General features: G+C 39.2%; 1 protein-coding gene, 2 long non-coding RNA genes and 1 pseudogene across 3 annotated transcripts; 2 read left to right on the plus strand and 2 right to left on the minus strand.

Annotated features, from left to right (window-relative positions):
* The first annotated feature begins 270 nt into the window (after positions 1-270).
* LOC149105143 (protein CFDP2-like) lies at positions 271-1,584 on the plus strand (annotated as a pseudogene).
* A 3,670-nt stretch (positions 1,585-5,254) lies between these two features.
* Positions 5,255-11,865, minus strand: LOC149105144 (uncharacterized). The gene is made up of 3 exons (XM_089271169.1): positions 11,734-11,865; positions 6,818-6,943; positions 5,255-6,494 (listed from the first exon to the last, which is right to left on the minus strand). Exons 1-3 carry the CDS (start codon positions 11,838-11,840, stop codon positions 6,389-6,391), a joined length of 339 nt encoding a protein of 112 aa, XP_089127295.1. The 5' UTR covers positions 11,841-11,865; the 3' UTR covers positions 5,255-6,388.
* On the minus strand, positions 7,776-9,271 carry LOC149105145 (uncharacterized). The gene is made up of 2 exons (XR_016201353.1): positions 8,989-9,271; positions 7,776-8,215 (listed from the first exon to the last, which is right to left on the minus strand). It is a non-coding gene; the product is annotated as an uncharacterized LOC149105145 (long non-coding RNA).
* On the plus strand, positions 9,468-11,155 carry LOC149105146 (uncharacterized). The gene is made up of 2 exons (XR_016201354.1): positions 9,468-9,586; positions 10,033-11,155. It is a non-coding gene; the product is annotated as an uncharacterized LOC149105146 (long non-coding RNA).
* Positions 11,866-22,722: the final 10,857 nt, after the last annotated feature.

Raw genomic sequence — 22,722 nt, forward strand, 5'->3', positions numbered from 1 at the left:
TAGGTGGAGCTCGATAGTCTTGGTAGGCAGTCCGTCTAGGAGAAGGAAAACTCTGATTCTAAACCACGGGCGGATGGAGCTCGTCAGCCTTGGTCGGCAATCCATCTACGAGAAGGAAAACTCAGAAACCAATCCAACCGGCCCTCCAGGTTTGGGGGTTGGGCGTTGGGCTAACAACCCAGCCCCGGAAAAAGCAGACTTGTTACAGAAACCGCAACAACAAACCCAGAAAACAACTCGGCTCCGGAAGAGTCCTCTCCAGTAGAGCCTATGATGCGGACTGGTGAAAGCCTTCGGGAAGCCAGTGCGCAGACAACTCTTCTGACAGCCAAAAGCAAGATCGGAATAGGGACCTGAAACATCCGAACCCTATATGAGGAAGGGAAATCTGCACAAGTGAGCAGGGAAATGCATCGCTACAACCTCAAGATGCTAGGGTTGAGTGAAACACACTGGAACGGCACTGGACGAACGCGACTGACGACTGGTGACACTATCATCTACTCCGGACATGAGGAAGGACACGCACACGTTCATGGAGTAACCCTGCTTCTGACACCTGAGGCAGCACAGGCACTACTCTCCTGGGAGCCAGTATCACCGAGACTCCTGACGGCAAGGTTCAACTCCAAGGGGAGGAAAGTCACCGTCATCCAGTGCTATGCACCCACCAACGCAGCAGCGAACGAGGAAAAGGAGGCATTGTACGAACAGCTCCAGGCAGTGACGGATAAGCTCCCAAGAAGAGACCTGAAGATCCTAATGGGTGACTCAACGCAAAAGTGGGGGCAGACAACATCAACAGAGAACTCGTCATGGGGAAACATGGAGTTGGCGTCCAGAACGAGAATGGAGAGCTACTCACTGAGTTCTGCACCTTCAACGACCTGGTCATTGGAGGCACCGTGTTCCAGCATATGCAGATCCAAGACGACATGGATATCACCAGATGGTAGGACTGTGAACCAAATCGATCACGTCACTATCGGAAGAAAGTGGAGGAGAAGCTTGCTGGACGTCAGAGTCAAACGAGGAGTAGACGCAGCCTCGGACCATCACCTGGTGGTGGCAACCTTGAAAGTCAAGCTGAAAGTCTACAGAGACCGAGCAGACAGGCCATCCCACAAATACAACGTACACAGCTTGAAAGACAAAACAAAGGCTGAGGTCTACCAATGTGAACTGAGAAACCGATTCAGCGCAGTCGCCCACCAACCAGAAGAATCAGTAGAGGAGACATGGCATGGCCTGAGGGACACCTGGAGGGCCACATATAACGAGATCCTGGGGAACAAAACTAGGCAACACAAAGAGTGGCTGTCAACCAATACATGGACCCTCATCAACGAGAGGAAACAGCTGAAGAACGACATCAACCAGACTCAAGACCTGCAACAGAAGCAAGATCTACAGGCCCAGTACTTGGAGTTGAACCGACAGGTCAAGAGAAGCACCAAAGCGGACAAGAGGAGCTTCATACACGATGTCACAGAAGAAGCAGAAACAGCAGCTGGCAAAAGAGATATGAAGAGGCTGTATGAGATCAGAAGAACACTAAGCCATCAAGTCCTTGAAGGTTCTTGAAAGCCATCAAGTCCTTGAAGTCAGGCAAGGTAGCAGGCCCAGACGGCATTCCACGAGAAGCACTAAAGGCGGACTTCCAGACCTCCACAGAGATGCTCCATCCCCTCCTGATGAAGATCTGGGAGAACGAGCAGATCCCGGAGGAATGGAAGAAAGAGTACCTGGTGAAACTGCCGAAGAAAGGGGACCTGTCATCATGCACAACTGGCGGGGAATTATGCTGCTCTCCATCCCAAGCAAGACCTGACAAGAATCATCCTGGAGAGACTCAAGAAGCCCCTGGGCAAAACTCTACGAGAGGAGCAGGTAGGTTTTCGCCAAGACAGATCCTGCACAGACCACATCGCCACGCTGCGAATTATCATCGAGCAGTCGCTGGAATGGCAGACCCCACTGTACTCAGTATTCGTCGACTTCCAAAAGGCATTTGACAGTGTCGATCGAGGCGTCATCTGGAGGCTCATGCAACACTACGGCTTCCCCCCCCCCCCCCCCCAAGTTCATTTCCATCATACAGTAACTGTACGACAACTCCAACTGCCAAGTCATACACGATGGGAAGTTGACGGACACATTACAGTCACAGACCGGTGTTCGTCAAGGCTGCTTACTGTCGCCGACCATCTTCCTTTTGGTAGTCGACTGGATTATGAAGCAGGCAACATCAGACAAAAAGACCGGCATCCAGTGGACTTTCACCAAACAGCTGGAGGACCTGGACTTCGCTGACGACATTAGCCTCCTCTCACACAGGCACCAGGACGCACAGGAGAAGCTGTCCCGCCTCGCCGAAGAAGCTGTGAAGACGGGCCTCAATATCAACACCAAGAAGACGGAGGTGATTCGAATAAACAACAAGGAACAAGACCCCATCACACTCCACGACGAAGACCTGAACGAGGTGGAGAAGTTTGTCTACCTGGGCAGCGTCGCCAATAAAGATGGAGGAACAGACGAAGACATCAAGAGCCGGATCAACAAGGCCAGACATGCATTTAACACCCTCCGCCCCATTTGGAACTCTTCAGTCCTCTCCCTCCACAACAAGATCAGAATCTTCAACACCAGCGTCAAGTCTGTCCTACTGTATGGCTCCGAAACATGGAGAACTACCAAGTCAAACACCCACAAGCTGCAGACCTTTATCAACAGATGCCTTAGAAACATCATCAACATCAAATGGCCAGACGTCATTTCCAACGCTGACCTCTGGGACAAGACTGGTCAAAGCCCCATTGAAGTGGAGATCAGAAAAAGGAAATGGGGGTGGATTGGCCACACACTCAGGAAGTCTCCCTCAAACGTCACCAAGCAAGCCCTTGACTGGAATCCATAAGGAAAGCGAAAAGTAGGAAGACCGAAACAGACTTGGCGCAGGAGCACTGACGCAGAGGTAAAGGCCATCGGAACGACATGGGTACAGCTGAGGAGGACCTCACGGAACCGAGTGCGTTGGAGGGGTGCTCTTGCGCCCCTATGTTCCTCAGGGAATTAAAAGGCTTTAGCAAGTAAGCAACCAAGCTAAAAGAAACTAACATATGTTGACCCCAGCAAAGAAATTCTTCGCTTGTACTGTCACGCAACCCTGACACAAAAAATTATTTGAAAACCATTTAGTGGATAAAATCAAGGAATTGTGATGTTATAGGAAATTAATAAAGATGTCACTTCTCCAATTTTTAAGTCTGTGTTTTTTCCCAAGCTCAGATATTCGTCGAAGTATTTTGCACAAATTTACAGAGCCCAGTGTGGAGCCGCCATGTCAGTGTACCTCCGTGGTACGCCAATATTGCGGCCGGTAAATAGTGTAAACATCTGGAGCTTACTTTGGCTATCTAGGCGACTGATCATCTGTACTGAATAAACAAACATTTACATAAGCAATTTTCTTAATGCTTTAACTTCTGAATGGGCTAAAAATCACGAGATAAGTATATGTTTTTTGACAAACGTGTTCGTAGGTCTATGTCACGCACCGCCATACCTCTGAAATTCAAAATATCTCGCTTGCTTGAGAAACGCAAATAACAACAAAAGCTAAGAAAAATAGACTGAAAAGTTTATAGGCTGATATAAAGACCTTGACTCATTTCTTGCCTTAAAGACCTGCAAACGAGTAATGAGCTATTACTCGATTCCAAGAAATACAATCAAAAGCAGAATAGCTTGAGCACATCGATTCAATTGAATCGTACAAGCCTGAGTCTGTGTTTTCAATTGTCAACATATCTTGACAAAGTGCTGAGATGCTGCAACAATTTTATCAACGCCAGGAGGCTGCTAACATCGTGTGTGTTTCTTCAACATAGTGAATTTTTACACTGCGAAAATAAAATAGACAAAGAGTTTTGATAACTCAACCAATAACATCGAAATCGTTATTCGGATTGGTTAAAGAAAGCGTCATCGTAACTTTGCTGTTTATTTCTGCTGTATTCACTTGTTTTCAGCTAAGCTTTTGATATGTTCTCACACATTTATGAACCTTAAACATGTTAAAAAAAAGAAACAAAACAAAACAAAACAAAACAAAAAACAAAACAAAACTACAATCTTGGACAAAATAAATGGAACATCTGGACCACCCCTCCCCTCATTTCAATGATGCCAAAATGGCGCCCTTTTGCTCCTTCGCGCCTTCATCATTGCTTTGGGGGGGATGGGGGATAATTGTTCCATTTTATTCTGTCCAAGATTGTCTGAGGACCACACTGGCGTTACAAGAAGCTATCTTTGCTATGCAGATCACATCTGATCTGTTGTCGCACGTTCGATAACCAAGGGAAAAGAACGTTAGCCGAAATAAAATATGATGATCTCTGTAAGCAATTGAAGCAGAATTGAAATAAAATCACGACATGGTTTATTTTTGGTGTGTCATGTACTTTATTAATATGAAAATTGAATATGCATAAGTGCGTGTGGAAGCGTTGGCCAAAAGCAAAGCTATTTCTTTAGCCAAGCCGAATACATTTTTAATTGTTGGTACTGCGCGCGCGGGAAATAAAAATTTTGAATTGCGGTCCTTTTAAAAGTACCTCATCGATACCTTCACAAGTTGGTTGTTTTTTTTTTGTTTTTTTGTTTTTTTTTTTTTTCAATGGCATGTTTGTAGTGAGCTCTTCGAGCACTAATATGATTCCTTATTAATCGCAGTACTACTCTGGAAAGTTGGGGTTAGAACGACGCTTTTATTTATTCATTGTTATCAAAATACACTCTACTCGTAGTGCCTAAACTTTGGCTATCAGCGTTACCATTGAGCTCTGACGCGCGTGACTGCGATAGACACCACTTCCTTGTACTGCCGATAAATGTGTTGACATAATATATAGATTTAGCTAAGCCTAAAAGCGGAGCTCGTCTGTTATTTTTTGGAATGTTGTTACTGATGAAAATAATCCAACATGTACATGTATGTGAAGTAAACTGCGAGCGATTTTATACTTTCAGCCCGAACTAGGATCACATCAGCAGATCGAGGTGTAAGATGGTGTAATGATGAAAACAGAGCCATGATTTCAAGCATTTCAGGGGAGCCACCAATAATGTTGATCACAGAACAGAACTGTCTTCTGTGCTTTTTGGTGACATTTTCTGTTCTTTCTTATTGAGAAAGACATGACATTGTTATTAATCATTATATTCTTTCTTAGTTAACAATTGGGACTCCTGCACAAAAGAAGTTTATTTACACATTTTTTGTTGTTGTGGGGTATGACTGAAATGTAGTGGCTACAATATATTCAGTCCCCAAATTTCTACCAAATGAAATCTCACAGAAATACCAAAGTAGTATACACATGTAAAAAGTTAAAAAGTTTTGTTTTCTAACTTGATCCCCAAAGACAGTTAGCTATCTTCATTTTTGTATGGCATCTCCTCCTGCTAAAAGGGTTTGCACCATCTCTTAAAGTATAAGTATAAGCAAAATCACTCTGGCATGAACGATAAATATGATATTTTGTTGCTGATCATGAATACTTGCATAGGCTTCTGATAATAATTTTACTATTCAATTCCAATGTGATTTGTTCTTTTTCTCGACTGAGATTGTGGACTACAGGAGCTGTTATTGGGTTCCATTAATTAATTTTGCTCATAATGATTAAATTATACCAAGAATTATAAGTACATGTAAGCTATAAGTAAGTTATATTATGTACATGTATTTTGTCTGCACTACACAACCAAACGCACTCAAAGATTATGAGGCATAGGTACATTTGTCAGAAGAAGCCAGCATATCAAAGATATGTTTAGATTGACACATCAATTAAAGATAATTTATAGCAAAATGGATAAACAATACATCAATATCCTGCATGCACCAAAGCTGGAGATGGGGTCATAAGGCAATCATTTAAACAACTGATTGAAATAATTTATAAATTAGAGAACACTATTTGCACAACACTAGGGAACAAATTAACCTTTTGGACGTTGCGAATGGCAAGGCTGTCAGTAGAATGTCACAAATTTCTCAACTCTTTCTTTCTACAAAAATACTTATCCTGCAACTTTGCTTAAGACCCAGTTCTCCATTTCGTGTTGGCAAAATATTAATTTATGCCATGCCCAATGCCAGTTATCACAAAATTGATTTAAGAGCAACATTAACCAAGCACAATAAATATCATTTTTAAGCCAAAAAAGCAATTATTTGAATAAACCATGACATGATGAGTAAATTGTCTCCAAGAAAAACTGATTAATTTAACAGACACTTTAAGTAATTAGTTAATACATGTATCATAGGTGTTTCTTAATAATGTAATACAGTTTATCTGTCACAATGTTGCAGCTACAGCTGTATGATATTACTACACACAGTATGGGTTGCAGAACTCAACTTCCAAGTCAGTTTGTTCAATGAACTTTGTGCAGAAATTATTATGGCATCAAGTTGTCTGTGAATATAGAGAAACCAAACAAAGCATTACAATCTTAAGTAATAAATTATTGAACTCTTTTACATGTATGTACAATGTATATTCCATTAATATTGGGGATCTCTCAGAAGCTGCATCTATGATGATTTAATTTGCTCCCAGTGCATTTTTTTATGGAACTTTTCACACATTAATATCTCTGTTATGACAGCGGTCTCTGTGTTCTATAACAATTAGTACACAAGAAAAATACACTCAGTAAAATATTGTTTACAATAAAAATCAATCCCTATAAGCAATCATAAGGACCTTCAATTTATATTTCTTTAGAAATATCTCACCTGGCCATGGTTGCTTTGAAAATCTTTGCTGTTTTAATCCAGGTTGCCCATGTGTACACTGTTCGTATATTGACTGACATGAACAGGGATGTAATCATACTGTATATCGCTGCTACTTGAACACCACTGAACATACAAAGACATATCAATTATAATTTATAACCAACAGATGACATTCCTTTCATTGATATACAGTGTCCTTCATTGCTAGTTGTTTACTGAGTGTCTACAGTAGTGACTCAAATGCTAGGGGGATGGCACCAAAACTTTCACAGTGGCAGGCTCTGTCCTGAGATGCAAAGCAAACATATATAACTGTTATGAACTTGGCGACTTGCATTTGAGCGCACATGCAATTTGCTTTAAACAAGAAACTGGAACATTGCAGTACAACAATGTGCATGTAGTCCCAATCAAAGGGCCATCCAGGCTGTTTGGTTGTACGTACATATAACTGAAAATCAGACTGAAATGTAGTGGCTACAATATATTCAGTCCCCAAATTTCTACCAAATGAAATCTCACAAAAATACCAAAGTAGTATACACATGTAAAAAGTTAAAAAGTTTTGTTTTCTAACTTGATCCCCAAAGACACCCTTGTGAGAAAACTTTAAGAATTCCTAGGAATTCCTAGGAATTTCCTAAGAATTCCTAGGAAAAAGTTCCTAGGAATTCCTAGGAATCTAAGGTGTGAATTTTCACGGTAATTCGGACTCGGAATTCCTAGGAATTCCAACTGAAATATACTCACCTTGAAAATTCCTTAAAATTCCCAAAAATTCCTAGGAATTTCTGAGAATAACTTGGAATTTGTAGGATTTTTTGAGAATAGGTTGGAATTTTTTGGAAAATATGAGAAAAACTGGGAATTTTGTATCATTTGTAGGCCAGACAAAGTTTTGATGATTAATGCCCAGCATTAAAATAACAAATAAAGTCACTGATAGCACATCAAACAGGTTTTAAATTAATGGTTTATTACATTGGCTTTCATGAATTTAAACATAAGAATAATTATCCTGTTTCTTTTTCATTACATCAAGAATCAAAAGTAAAACTGAAAACAGATATGAAGGTCAAACTTTTACATGTTTGATAAAAAGAGAACTTTTTCAGATAATTTATCTACTTTTTTGGTTTACAAATCCAACAATTTTCCATACACAAGATTTTAGCTTAAATTATTGTTATTATGTGGAACAAATCTGGATTTTCATGATTGTAAGGAATCAATGATAAGAACAAAACTGAAACATTCCTTAAAATTTAAAGAGGCTGAGTTGGGCAAACTTAGCTGCTGTTCAGTTATTTCTGTTGATTCTGCCGCTTCTTTTGTTGCCCTCTAATTAGGGTGTCAACAGCTAGCCTCTTCATCTTCATCTTTGTTGTATGACACCTAAAACAAAATTAAAAAAATACATTACATTGTGATATATACGACGTACTGTAAGACTCAGAGTTCCAAATATTTATGTGCTCACAATTTAATACATGCAGCTAATTAAGACCTGACTGTAAGCTGGTTGAAATGTTAAAAGAGAAGACTTGATAATTGTGAAGGTGCTCGTGTACTATTGATAAATATGTTACATAAATCTTGAGCTTACAGTTGATTAAATCAAGGTTTTCCTTCTTCTATAAGTGTATCAACAACTCTCGAATTGGAGGATATATATCACGGTTTTAATAGCCAAATTTAGACATTAGAAATATTAAAAGACACTTAAAACATTAAAGGAACATTTAAATAATAGAGTACACACAAAAGAATATACGGATGGACAAAAATTGAAGATCAACACGGATTGCCATAGAGTCTGGCTGAAACACACACGAGACATATCAAACTCATGCACACTGTGGCTGCCTCATTGGAGTTTTTGTCAAGAACTTTGACTGGGATCAGAGAGAACTGCTATATTTGTTTCGTTTGAACAAGTGTGGCGAGAGAAACGACTTGTTATTCGCAAATCAAATTGTTTAGGCACGCACTCTGGGCAACGGTAACCTAAATTGTTTCAACTTTGCTTTAGCCAGAATTCGTTTCATGCCATGACTGAGTGACCCACTCGTGTATGATTCGTGATGATAAAGTTCATTCAAAAGCTTTTGTCTCAATACAAGAATTTACTTTGTATAATATAAGGTTACTTGAATTCGATTACTCACCAAATATTTTTGTGCCCTTTGAATTTTGCCCCGTTGAAACATCCACAGTAAGACTTTCTTTTAGCTCCAAATCTTCGCCAAGAATAACTTGTTTCTCGTTAATGACACTCATGCTGTTTTCTTCTGGTCACAGGACCGCAGCAAAAACCATTTTGATATAATTTTGGAAGTGAAATCTACTAAAACGCACGAGCGATTAACCGTTAACGCTGAATTCAAAGATGGGCGCCAAAAGAGAATGAATAACGCGATCTTTGTCACGTTCAGTCACGAAGACAGTCACGTGAAAATTCGCGTGCTGTGATTGGTTCAGTTGATCAGTTGAGGAGAGAATGGAAACTGGAGAAGAAGGAGAGAGAGACTGGCAACGAGGTTGGCGAACCAGTCGCTTTCGATGGCAAGTCTGTTTCCCTTTCCACGCTGTTAAATTGGTGGTCTTTTGAAAGATGGGTCTTGCTTCAAAAGGAAAAAACTACACAAACTTTTTACGAAGAAATCAAGGAGGAAAATGGAACGTACTTTAACTGGTTGATCTGTTCCCAACGGTTGTCCAGATAACAAAGGATCGTGAGGCACTTAAATCAAGTTCACTGCAAAGGTAAGCAATCCAATTTTATAGGGATTTTCTGCTATGATAAGCTATACTTGTAAATAAATCAAACGAAGCAATGCATTGTGTGCTCTTTAAAAACCCCAAAAGCCGAAATTCACCTAAAAGGTTTCAGATCGACTTGAGGAAACGAGATAAATTCTGCAAAATAAGCTTAAGCTTGTTGCATTAGTCCACCAAGTCTATTTTGAGAGCCCACGTGTTTCGACACCCAGTCAGCACAATGCAGCAAGTATAAATTTGCAATGCTTGTCATTTTTGCCTTTGAATTATTTATAAGGATTAACATGATATGAGATCTAAAGTGTTTTCAGTACATCAAGATGTAGGTTTTTTTATTTGCATTGTCATTTATTTATGTCAGTTATTTATTTGTTTCCCATTGACTCATAATCTTTTTGATTCTTTTGATTTTGTTGTGTCATGAATTAAAGTGACAGCGAGGACAAGGAAATACAAGAAACATATTGATGATCTCACTATACCCATACCAAAATCTACAAGATTCGACCACATAAATCGCTTATAGCAGTCTTCACAGGCCAGTTGACGTCATCTCCCTCTCCTGCATCCCTTTTTCCTGGAGATCATTTCCAGCACCATGAACAGAACACCTCAGAGTTTTCAGCTCACCTGAGTGAGATGGCTGTTGGCAAAAATGTTGTGGATGACTTTGATGGATTATGGAGTGAACCTTTATGCAAGAATTGAAGCTTCACAGAAGCATTTGAGGAAATTGAGTTGCCTATACCTGAAAAGACTTCAGAAATACCAATTGATGTAATACACAACAACTCTGATTAGTCCACAGACAGTGATTCAGATAATGATGTTGAAGTTTCAGTTCTGACTCCTCTGAAGAAATTGAGAACTCTGACACTGATGGCCATTCACTGGACTCCCATGATGAAAGTGAAACTAATGGTTCCCAAGAAAAAAACATTTTCTGCCAAAGAATATGCCTGTATGGCTATTCTGGCCTTAATTTCAAGACATTGTATGACAATGAGAGGCTGCTAGAGATATCCTTGTTTTAATGAAACTACCAGTAATTTGTCCAGAGAATGTCACAGTACAGTTTTGTACAGCAAGCGTGTGGAAACTGTGAGCTTTTCATTTATGACATCTGTGAGAGATGTCTTCCTCTTTTTCCTAAAGTCATAAAGGATCAAGTCAAAAATTGTTCAACAGTGGGCTGTGATGGGTATGTGTGTGAATCTACAATTATATTAAATATATACATGCATATATATACTTTTGGTTTTATTGAAATTGTAAATAATATATATTCATTTATGCTGACAGAATTTTTTGCTTAATCTATTTATCAAACCTAAGAGCATCCATTTTTCTATCAGTTAAACTCTGGGTGTTTGATTTAAGGGTCCATACGGGCACATACACACTAACAAATCATGTTGGATCTAAAAAGCAATGTTATCAGTGCTATAGTTTTATGTTGAGTTGTCAGACTTAAACTGGAATTAATGTACATTTGTTTGGAAATAATTATCTTGGAGCTTGAGAACAATAAAAAGGTATGGAACTCCAGAGAAATGATCGTGTTGATTTTTACTAATTTACAGAAACTGATTCATGCACTGAGTTCATCTTTAATTTTGACATTTTGGGAAATTTATAGAAATATCCAACAATATTTTATGTGTTTTAGCTATTCCCCAAAATTCCTAGATATTCCAAACACATTTTTTAAAACAGTCTGGGAAATAATAGGAGTTCCTAGCAGTTCCCATTAATTCCCAGTCATACTTTTCACTTTTCCCAAATATTCCCAGAAATTCCAAGGTCTTGGATTAAGCATCATTTTCATGGCTTGGAATAACTTGGAATTCCTAGGAATTCCCAATAATTCCCAGTCATACTTCCACTGTTCCCAAATATTCCCAGAAATTCCAAGGTCTTGGATAAAGCATAATTTGCATGTCTTGGAATAACTTGGAATTCCTAGGAATTCTTAGGAATTCCCAGACTACTGGGAATTTATTTCGCAGGGGAAAAGTTAGCTATCTTCATTTTTGTATGGCATCTCCTCCTGCTAAAATCAGACAGAAGATATTCACACGCAATGTCTGAGAAATCATTAATTACAAAATATGCTTTAAGAAATATCTTACCTGGTAAGGCCAACTTTCAGAAAGTTTTGTAATCTAGACTGGCTGGCCAGTTCATACATTTGACAAGTTGACACTGGGCTTGTTTGTAAATTTGTGTGCTTCAACATCACATTACAATGTACATGTAGTAGCGTTGGTCAACTGAAAACAGCATAATTTGGTTAATTAATTTACACTGTACAATATTTGGTTATATATTGGTGTATATCGTCACACACCAACAGATGACTATTAAAATTAATTTACAGAACATATTGGCAGCTAAATCATAACAAGTGAAAAATTGAGCATGAGCCATTTACATGTACATGTAACAGCCCTCACCTCAGAACTGTCATAGATATAATATATTTTCAAACTCGCTGAAATTTCAGATTATTCAATATTAACATGCACGTACATCTTTAACAGTGTGTTTGCTTTACATTCACTTTACACACAACCGGTATCCACCATAGGCAGACTTTTAAGTTTGCCTTTGAAAATAAATTGCATCATCTAATGCATCTTTCATTACCTATTCTTGTGACGAAATGACACAAAATCCAAGTACAAGAAGTCATAAGCATAAAACTAACTTAATTACCTGGTAATGCTTACAGCACCTCTTACTGTCTGCATATGCCGTCCATAAACTGGTACTGCCTAGACAATACTCATTATTTTTCTGATCACATCTTTTAAAATGTCACTGTTATATAATTTGTCCTGAAAAGGCAAATGCATGAAATGTTATGCCTTTGGCACTCACCACATACCTTTACATGATGTACAATGTACACCAAGTCATGATCGACATTCACAATTCTTTTTACTTTCATTGTAACTTTTTTTGTAACTTTTTGCGGTGTCATTTTCCCACACTTGAAGACAGGACTTCCACATTAGGTGGTAATTCTCTATGAATTCACAGGGAGTGATAACAATTAAATGGTGACTACCTTTAGCAAAGGAGGCATTCAAATGTCAGATTTTAACGTTAACTTTCTTCGACGAGCAAAAAAGTAAAGCACAACAAAGAAAACAGTCAGTGACATTCGATTGATAAGTTAGTCAATCAAAAAATTAGTGTGAAAAAGAGAGCACAGAGAGAGAGAGTGGAGCGAGGAATGCACTCTCACCAACTAAATTTTGAATGTACATAAGTAAAAGTTATTTTTATTACCGAGAAATGGTCAGGGCAAGGACTTCTATGCCCTAAATTTTTTCTACGTATGTAAATGTCATTTTCACTGTTCAAGTTACCGAGCACAACTCTTAGCATTTTTTTTAATTAGTACTATCTCACTGTTATGGAACATTTCCATAAGTGTAAATACCACACTAGGGAATAACATCTCATTAGGAAATTAGGGGCCATGTACCCCCAACCAAAAACAGTGGCACTAATAAAATGAAATAGCAAATCAAAATCGAAGTAGGGCTTTACTTGCCGACAGAGTTTACATGCATAATCGTCTACTCGACATTTCGACTACAAGCATTTCACCAAACCGAACTAACTGGACAACAACAAAATAAAACGAGGAAATCTACATTATAAACACAATATGCATATCATTACAGCTGAGTATCAAACAGCAAATCCCTTCTCAATGAAGGATGACTGAATGAAAGAAAGGATGAAGAAAATTCGTTTAAGCTTGCAGTGTTAAAGTTTAACAATTATTCACGCTTAAGCATAGATTTGAATATCACAGTGTGTATTTTTGCCGACGGCTTAATTTAGCTTTGCAGTCATTTTATCGGCGGTAGCTTTACCAGTCTTCAACCAAATTAACCTGGAAATTCCTCCCAAGCATTTCGTCAAACCGAATAAATTGAACTAACAAAACGAGGAAATACTTTGTAATCACAAGATGTAAATATTCACATAGGTACGTCAAAAGTAAATTTAGCAAATCCTGTTCGCTTCGGCTTAAAATGGTTTGTTGACCTATCTTGGTTTAAGAAATTTTTGTAGTCTAGGAAGCGGTTGTGCCAATTAACATAGAGAAAACTTCAAAACTCGCCCGGTAGTGTTTACAAATACAGATTTTTTTTTTTAACGTGACGACGAAACTCGAGACAAAACTTGATTTGTTTACAATATGCAACTTACAACCTCGATCCACAAAACCACTCCAGTGTTATTGTTATGAGCGAAATTAAACCTATGTAATTTACAAAATGCCTCACAGCATGGCTTCAAATAAGGAAGACTTTAAAAAAGGATTCCTACTGAAAATAAGCTTATCTCGCCGAGGCAACTTCATAATTTCCATAGCAAACGCCACAACAAACGTCGCTTACCTCAAGTTGGCAATTCACTTCGGCCAGTGCAAATCTTCCAGGCAGAAACTTGCTGCAAAAAGTGTGAAGACTGAACGGAACTGATCTAATCTTTTCGATAGATCAACGAATCAACCACTTTTTTCCGCTGTGTTTTCTGTTTTACACTAAACACACAGTTCTCTAGTTCGTCACCTGATTTTAATCATGTGACTTTTCTTGCTCGGCTGCACAGCATCTCGACGCGCGAATTAATTGAGCGGTTCTACAGTCGTCGGGTATTTCGTCTCCTTTCTATAGTCCTCGTTACCTTTGCTTCACGGCATTGTTCCGTATTATTTCATCCCCTTTCTCTAGTCCTTGACTCGCTATAATTAGCGGCAGTGTTCAGTACTGTTTCACCTCCTTCCCCAGCGCTGGCCCGCTCTCTTTCACGATCTTCTTCGCTACTTCTTTGCTAATTCTTTGCCTGTAATTACTTGCATTCCGTTTCTGTTTTATGCTTCAGTGCAACCCCATCTTAAAAACGTTAGATCAACCTCCACTATTATTTGTTGATATGGCAAATAGAAATGAGTTTTCTTTTCTTTAAAAATCCCGCCAAAAAAAGATGGCATTCCTCGGTTCCCCCGTTTGCGCTACCGCGACGCTCATCTCCCCCTCCCCCAGAGTCTAGACGGACGGCATTCGCTCGCTCGCTCGTACGGTGACGTCATGACCAAAATTTTCTCGGCTTGATGGGTTTACCAAAATTTCTAAGGTATGGGGCTCTGCTCGCGCGCCTTCGGCGCGCGGGAGCTCCGCTATTAGTTCCTAATTACTGGCTCCCTTTGTCTTGTCACGTTGAAACCTTAAATACAATCTTGGACAAAATAAATGGAACATCTGGACCACCCCTCCCCTCATTTCAATGATGCCAAAATGGCGCGCTTTTGCTCCTTCGCGCCTTCATCATTGCTTTGGGGGGGGGGGGGGGGGGATGGGGGATAATTGTTCCATTTTATTCTGTCCAAGATTGTCTGAGGACCACACTGGCGTCACAAGAAGCTATCTTTGCTATGCAGATCACATCTGATCTGTTGTCGCACGTTCGATAACCAAGGGAAAAGAACGTTAGCCGAAATAAAATCTGATGATCTCTGTAAGCAATTGAAGCAGAATTGAAATAAAATCACGACATGGTTTATTTTTGGTGTGTCATGTACTTTATTAATATGAAAATTGAATATGCATAAGTGCGTGTGGAGGCGTTGGCCAAAAGCAAAGCTATTTCTTTAGCCAAGCCGAATATATTTTTAATTGTTGGTACTGCGCGCGCGGGAAATAAAAATATTAAACGTTGCACATCTCTGATTAAGCTCGCTTTCTTAGTTTTTCAGAATTTAATTTTGAATTGCGGTCCTTTTAAAAGTACCTCATCGATACCTTCACAAGTTGGTTTTTTTTCTTTTTTCTTTCTTTTTCTTTTTCTTTTTTTTTTGCACCTCTGACGTGGTGGCAATATGTGGATGGCAATGGTGCACGTGGAGGGAGCGTTCATTGATGTGAGGGAGACAGAGTGAACTGATAGCAGTGCATTGGCACTGTTTGCAAGCAGATTTTACTACACACAAAAAAAATCGATTTCAACTTACCCGCAGAAAGAAAAACAGCAGACGAGGAGAGCGGTCTCGAACCCGGGAGAGTTCTCACACTCCACCTTGACCCGCGATTTACGCGCTACTCCAGTGCGCCACTTAAGCCCTCACGCTTTCGTTCCATTATTTTTAAAACCTTAACTTTTCAGGCAGTTGTTGAATATTTTCCTATTGAAGTATTTTCTTTCTGTAGAATAGTTTTCTCTATAAAAAGGAGTCTTGCACGATTTTTATCTATAGCTACGTTGAAATCAAATTCAACGATTTACAAGTTTTTATTGACGATTTTTTACGGTTTAGCACGGTTTTGTAGCAGGGCAGTAAAAAAATATTCTTAGCTTAGTTTTTGTTTTATTGATCGCTTAAATCGTCAAAAACCGTTTTCAACCGTCCAAAAACCAACCTAAATCGTAGGAAATATGTCGTAAACCGTCACTTAAACGTGTAAGCATCGTTTTAACATGGTGCAAGTGCCTATAGAGAACGGTAGTTTTATTGACTTCGGTCTTCCGTCATTGCTTCGTATTATGACAGTGATACGGCTATTCACAGACTCGATAGTTTTATTGATCAACTCCTGTGAAATACGATAGATTGTTCTGTATTAAACATCTCGCTTAATGTGAAATTCGAAGTTGTCTTCAGGAATTTGTACTGAAACTCAGTGTTTCGTTCGGTATTCTTTTTTTTTTTTCAATGGCATGTTTGTAGTGAGCTTTTCGAGCACTAATATGATTCGTTATTAATCGCAGTACTACTCTGGAAAGTTGGGGTTAGAACGACGCTCGGCTTTTATTTATTCGTTGTTATCAAAATACACTCTACTTGTAGTGCCTAAACTTTGGCTATCAGCGTTACCATTGAGCTCTGACGCGCGTGACTGCGACAGACACCACTTCCTTGTACTGCCGATAAATGTGTTGACATATTAGTTCCTAATTACTGGCTCCCTTTGTCTTGTCACGTTGAAACCTTAAATACAATCTTGGACAAAATAAATGGAACATCTGGACCACCCCTCCCCTCATTTCAATGATGCCAAAATGGCGCGCTTTTGCTCCTTCGCGCCTTCATCATTGCTTTGGGGGGGGGGGGGGGGATGGGGGATAATTGTTCCATTTTATTCTGTCCAAGATTGTCTGAGGACCACACTGGCGTTACAAGAAGCTATCTTTGCTATGCAGATCACATCTGATCTGTTGTCGCACGTTCGATAACCAAGGGAAAAGAACGTTAGCCGAAATAAAATCTGATGATCTCTGTAAGCAATTGAAGCAGAATTGAAATAAAATCACGACATGGTTTATTTTTGGTGTGTCATGTACTTTATTAATATGAAAATTGAATATGCATAAGTGCGTGTGGAGGCGTTGGCCAAAAGCAAAGCTATTTCTTTAGCCAAGCCGAATATATTTTTAATTGTTGGTACTGCGCGCGCGGGAAATAAAAATATTAAACGTTGCACATCTCTGATTAAGCTCGCTTTCTTAGTTTTTCAGAATTTAATTTTGAATTGCGGTCCTTTTAAAAGTACCTCATCGATACCGTCACAAGTTGGTTTTTTTTCTTTTTTCTTTCTTTCTTTTTTTTTTTTTTTTGCACCTCTGACGTGGTGGCAATATGTGGATGGCAATGGTGCACGTGGAGGGAGCGTTCATTGATGTGAGGGAGACAGAGTGAACTGATAGCAGTGCATTGGCACTGTTTGCAAGCAGATTTTACTACACACAAAAAAAAACGATTTCAACTTACCCGCAGAAAGAAAAACAGCAGACGAGGAGAGCGGTCTCGAACCCGGGAGAGTTCTCACACTCCACCTTGACCCGCGATTTACGCGCTACTCCAGTGCGCCACTTAAGCCCTCACGCTTTCGTTCCATTATTTTTAAAACCTTAACTTTTCAGGCAGTTGTTGAATATTTTCCTATTGAAGTATTTTCTTTCTGTAGAATAGTTTTCTTTATAAAAAGGAGTCTTGCACGATTTTTATCTATAGCTACGTTGAAATCAAATTCAACGATTTACAAGTTTTTATTGACGATTTTTTACGGTTTAGCACGGTTTTGTAGCAGGGCAGTAAAAAAATATTCTTAGCTTAGTTTTTGTTTTATTGATCGCTTAAATCGTCAAAAACCGTTTTCAACCGTCCAAAAACCAACCTAAATCGTAGGAAATATGTCGTAAACCGTCACTTAAACGTGTAAGCATCGTTTTAACATGGTGCAAGTGCCTATAGAGAACGGTAGTTTTATTGACTTCGGTCTTCCGTCATTGCTTCGTATTATGACAGTGATACGGCTATTCACAGACTCGATAGTTTTATTGATCAACTCCTGTGAAATACGATAGATTGTTCTGTATTAAACATCTCGCTTAATGTGAAATTCGAAGTTGTCTTCAGGAATTTGTACTGAAACTCAGTGTTTCGTTCGGTATTCTTTTTTTTTCAATGGCATGTTTGTAGTGAGCTTTTCGAGCACTAATATGATTCGTTATTAATCGCAGTACTACTCTGGAAAGTTGGGGTTAGAACGACGCTCGGCTTTTATTTATTCGTTGTTATCAAAATACACTCTACTTGTAGTGCCTAAACTTTGGCTATCAGCGTTACTATTGAGCTCTGACGCGCGTGACTGCGACAGACACCACTTCCTTGTACTGCCGATAAATGTGTTGACATATTAGTTCCTAATTACTGGCTCCCTTTGTCTTGTCACGTTGAAACCTTAAATACAATCTTGGACAAAATAAATGGAACATCTGGACCACCCCTCCCCTCATTTCAATGATGCCAAAATGGCGCGCTTTTGCTCCTTCGCGCCTTCATCATTGCTTTGGGGGGGGGGGGGGGGATGGGGGATAATTGTTCCATTTTATTCTGTCCAAGATTGTCTGAGGACCACACTGGCGTCACAAGAAGCTATCTTTGCTATGCAGATCACATCTGATCTGTTGTCGCACGTTCGATAACCAAGGGAAAAGAACGTTAGCCGAAATAAAATCTGATGATCTCTGTAAGCAATTGAAGCAGAATTGAAATAAAATCACGACATGGTTTATTTTTGGTGTGTCATGTACTTTATTAATATGAAAATTGAATATGCATAAGTGCGTGTGGAGGCGTTGGCCAAAAGCAAAGCTATTTCTTTAGCCAAGCCGAATATATTTTTAATTGTTGGTACTGCGCGCGCGGGAAATAAAAATATTAAACGTTGCACATCTCTGATTAAGCTCGCTTTCTTAGTTTTTCAGAATTTAATTTTGAATTGCGGTCCTTTTAAAAGTACCTCATCGATACCTTCACAAGTTGGTTTTTTTTCTTTTTTCTTTCTTTTTCTTTTTCTTTTTTTTTTGCACCTCTGACGTGGTGGCAATATGTGGATGGCAATGGTGCACGTGGAGGGAGCGTTCATTGATGTGAGGGAGACAGAGTGAACTGATAGCAGTGCATTGGCACTGTTTGCAAGCAGATTTTACTACACACAAAAAAAATCGATTTCAACTTACCCGCAGAAAGAAAAACAGCAGACGAGGAGAGCGGTCTCGAACCCGGGAGAGTTCTCACACTCCACCTTGACCCGCGATTTACGCGCTACTCCAGTGCGCCACTTAAGCCCTCACGCTTTCGTTCCATTATTTTTAAAACCTTAACTTTTCAGGCAGTTATTGAATATTTTCCTATTGAAGTATTTTCTTTCTGTAGAATAGTTTTCTTTATAAAAAGGAGTCTTGCACGATTTTTATCTATAGCTACGTTGAAATCAAATTCAACGATTTACAAGTTTTTATTGACGATTTTTTACGGTTTAGCACGGTTTTGTAGCAGGGCAGTAAAAAAATATTCTTAGCTTAGTTTTTGTTTTATTGATCGCTTAAATCGTCAAAAACCGTTTTCAACCGTCCAAAAACCAACCTAAATCGTAGGAAATATGTCGTAAACCGTCACTTAAACGTGTAAGCATCGTTTTAACATGGTGCAAGTGCCTATAGAGAACGGTAGTTTTATTGACTTCGGTCTTCCGTCATTGCTTCGTATTATGACAGTGATACGGCTATTCACAGACTCGATAGTTTTATTGATCAACTCCTGTGAAATACGATAGATTGTTCTGTATTAAACATCTCGCTTAATGTGAAATTCGAAGTTGTCTTCAGGAATTTGTACTGAAACTCAGTGTTTCGTTCGGTATTCTTTTTTTTTTTTCAATGGCATGTTTGTAGTGAGCTTTTCGAGCACTAATATGATTCGTTATTAATCGCAGTATTACTCTGGAAAGTTGGGGTTAGAACGACGCTCGGCTTTTATTTATTCGTTGTTATCAAAATACACTCTACTTGTAGTGCCTAAACTTTGGCTATCAGCGTTACCATTGAGCTCTGACGCGCGTGACTGCGACAGACACCACTTCCTTGTACTGCCGATAAATGTGTTGACATATTAGTTCCTAATTACTGGCTCCCTTTGTCTTGTCACGTTGAAACCTTAAATACAATCTTGGACAAAATAAATGGAACATCCGGACCACCCCTCCCCTCATTTCAATGATGCCAAAATGGCGCGCTTTTGCTCCTTCGCGCCTTCATCATTGCTTTGGGGGGGGGGGGGGGATGGGGGATAATTGTTCCATTTTATTCTGTCCAAGATTGTAGGTATTGTATCAGCTCGAAGTACGTTTTCACGCGAAAGTGCGGAAGTCCAACTTTTCATGTGCACTGACTGTACAAAACACGCATCGTAGGGCGCTCTTATTCATCGACAACAGACAGTTTATGTTATTTTTACTCAAACAAAACTGAGCAGCATCTACATATTGGGCCTTAATGAAACATCAAGGGTTGCAAAACTTAAACTTGCATTTTGTTCTTTTTTTGTTTCTTTTTGTTTTTGTTTTTTTTGTTTTTTACTTTTCGGTCGCGATACACTCTAGTGTGTGGCAAGAGAAGGGAAACTTTGAAGTCCTCAAACGTTGCTATATCTAATTATAAAATAACTGAGATACTACGCACGCTCTGATTGGCCAATAGAGTCGCTAAACCTATGTTCTATTGTACCGGTAAACCACGGTTCCCGATCTTTGGGAATTCTATGCGCGAACTAGAGAGCTCGAAACTTTAGCGATAACATATGTAATAAACAGTTTTGCCTTTCACTGGCTGAGATATCAATAACACGAATATCTTTTCGTTCAACATATACATGAAAATTTGTAAGGAATAACAGGACCAGAATTTGGTAGTCCAATAAAGCTTTATCTTTTTTTCCACGGCAAAATTTTTACGCCGACTCCGGTTAGGCTTGAGATTAAGATTAAGGAAGTTTTAAGCCCTTGTTTTGGTGCTTCCCACGGTCTGTGGAGGATGAAGTCAGCTGAGCTTGACTGATTAATTTGGGTTGTCAAAAAAGCAGGGCAAAATTTCTCTCTATCAGAAATTCTAAGTTTAAACTCAATGCATGCTATACCCAACTATATCCAACTAGTTTTTTTGCTGTGTTATGGAAAAGCTGTTTGAAAATCTTTAACATATGTGAAATAAAGAGTGGAGTAATGTGGAGCGGAACACATCCTCGTCAGTGAAATAAAGCGGGACATAGGTAAATTCTACACTGTCTTACTTCAATCAAATTAGAGCAGCTGACGAAAATACTTAAGCAAAATTCCGACAGACATAAACGTATTGAGTTCTGGGCCAAAAGCATCAAAAATGTCGGGAATTTCGGAAGCCATATCCCCCGCGCCACATCCGCAAAAATCCTCGCTGCAAGTCTGCTCGTGTACTGCACGCGGTGGTGCAATTTGTTCTAAAATAGGAAAATTGTCCCATATTATAGGGACAGCCCCAATACTAGAAATGGCGCACGCTTACGGTCTCCGTCCCAGGTTATGGTTCTTGGTTTCAGATGAGTAGTATTAGGAGGGTAAGCGGAGGACCAAAGGAAAGTAAAAACTTAGTCCTCTACCCTAAAATTAATGTTTGATCAGCTGTTTGTTATTGATCTAACGATAATTGTCAAATTTCTTTCACGAATATTGCTACGACAAATCAGAATACACACCAGGAGTGACGTCACAGACTTTGTCACTCTAACTATAAATTTATTATTGTTGGTAAGTAAGACGTTTCAACACGTATGCGTTGTTATTCTTGGGTTGTCTCAAAAGAGTTACGACTACATTAGGAGCATTACCGTGCGGTTAAATTTAGGAGCAATGTTGGGGAGTCAAGCTCCTGTGGGCATCGCTCGTCTGCAGCCAAGTCTGAAGAGAAGTCGGACTGAAGAAAATCCGATAAATTTAATTGACATACATAAGTGCCCTTGTGATCTACTGCTTACTGTAAACTATATTTCGTTAAAAGTTGGCCCAGATTCAATCAAAATCTGAGACCCGAAGGTGTTTCATCTTCAGCATATTTGTGTCATCCGTGGTTGATCGATCCTTAAAAGAGTTTACATAAAAATACCTACCTCTATCGGGCAAAATGAGCTCGTATAGTCCATGGGCCAAGACCCCCAAAAGTGGTTTTTTTGTACCACGTGGAGGGACCAGTGCTATCACGTATTTTCTCAATCTGCAATAACTGAAGTCTATTTTAAGGTATGATAGCAAGCTTCTATCAGTAGCTTTCTTGCTCTAAACATGTGATAAAATGACGTCACCTAAACTGCCTAATGACCACGGATCCGGTTAACAGCTTCAGATTCTGAGCGATGTTCATTGTACAATTCTCTTCAAACAACATTTTATACATTTTAGGCCTAGCAGAATAGGACATTGATTCAATTGCAAAAGAAGGAAATTTTTTTAAGGTTGTCTCGTTGCCATGGAGACGGAAATGGTCAATGAGTCCACAACTGAAATAAAAGTCACTGAAAATAAGGCTTTTCACTTCCTAATTTTAAAAAATAACAACTGCAATATACGTTGCCAAAAAGTTCAATCATGTGTAGATCACTCTAGCACTGGCTTGGATTAACTATTCGGCTAATGAGTTTTAAAGAGCTCCCTTAACGAGTCTTCTTTGTCCTGATATCATCCATTCTGAAGCCATACCAGTACCAAACACATTGGAGACTTCTCCTT

This window comes from Orbicella faveolata, unplaced genomic scaffold (genome assembly GCF_042242905.1).
Source record: "Orbicella faveolata isolate gen_17 unplaced genomic scaffold, um_ofav_v1 contig_34, whole genome shotgun sequence".
NCBI classification, from domain to species: domain Eukaryota; kingdom Metazoa; phylum Cnidaria; class Anthozoa; order Scleractinia; family Merulinidae; genus Orbicella; species Orbicella faveolata.

Bases quoted from the DNA above. Each gene is read 5' to 3' on its own strand.
- LOC149105144 (XM_089271169.1), bottom strand. From the start codon at position 11,840: ATGTTGAAGCACACAAATTTACAAACAAGCCCAGTGTCAACTTGTCAA. The intron at 6,944-11,733 runs GTAAGATATTTC...TTGTATGTTCAG, and splicing joins CTGAAAGTTGGCCTTACCAG to TGGTGTTCAAGTAGCAGCGA. The intron at 6,495-6,817 runs GTGAGATATTTC...CTATATTCACAG, and splicing joins TTCAAAGCAACCATGGCCAG to ACAACTTGATGCCATAATAA.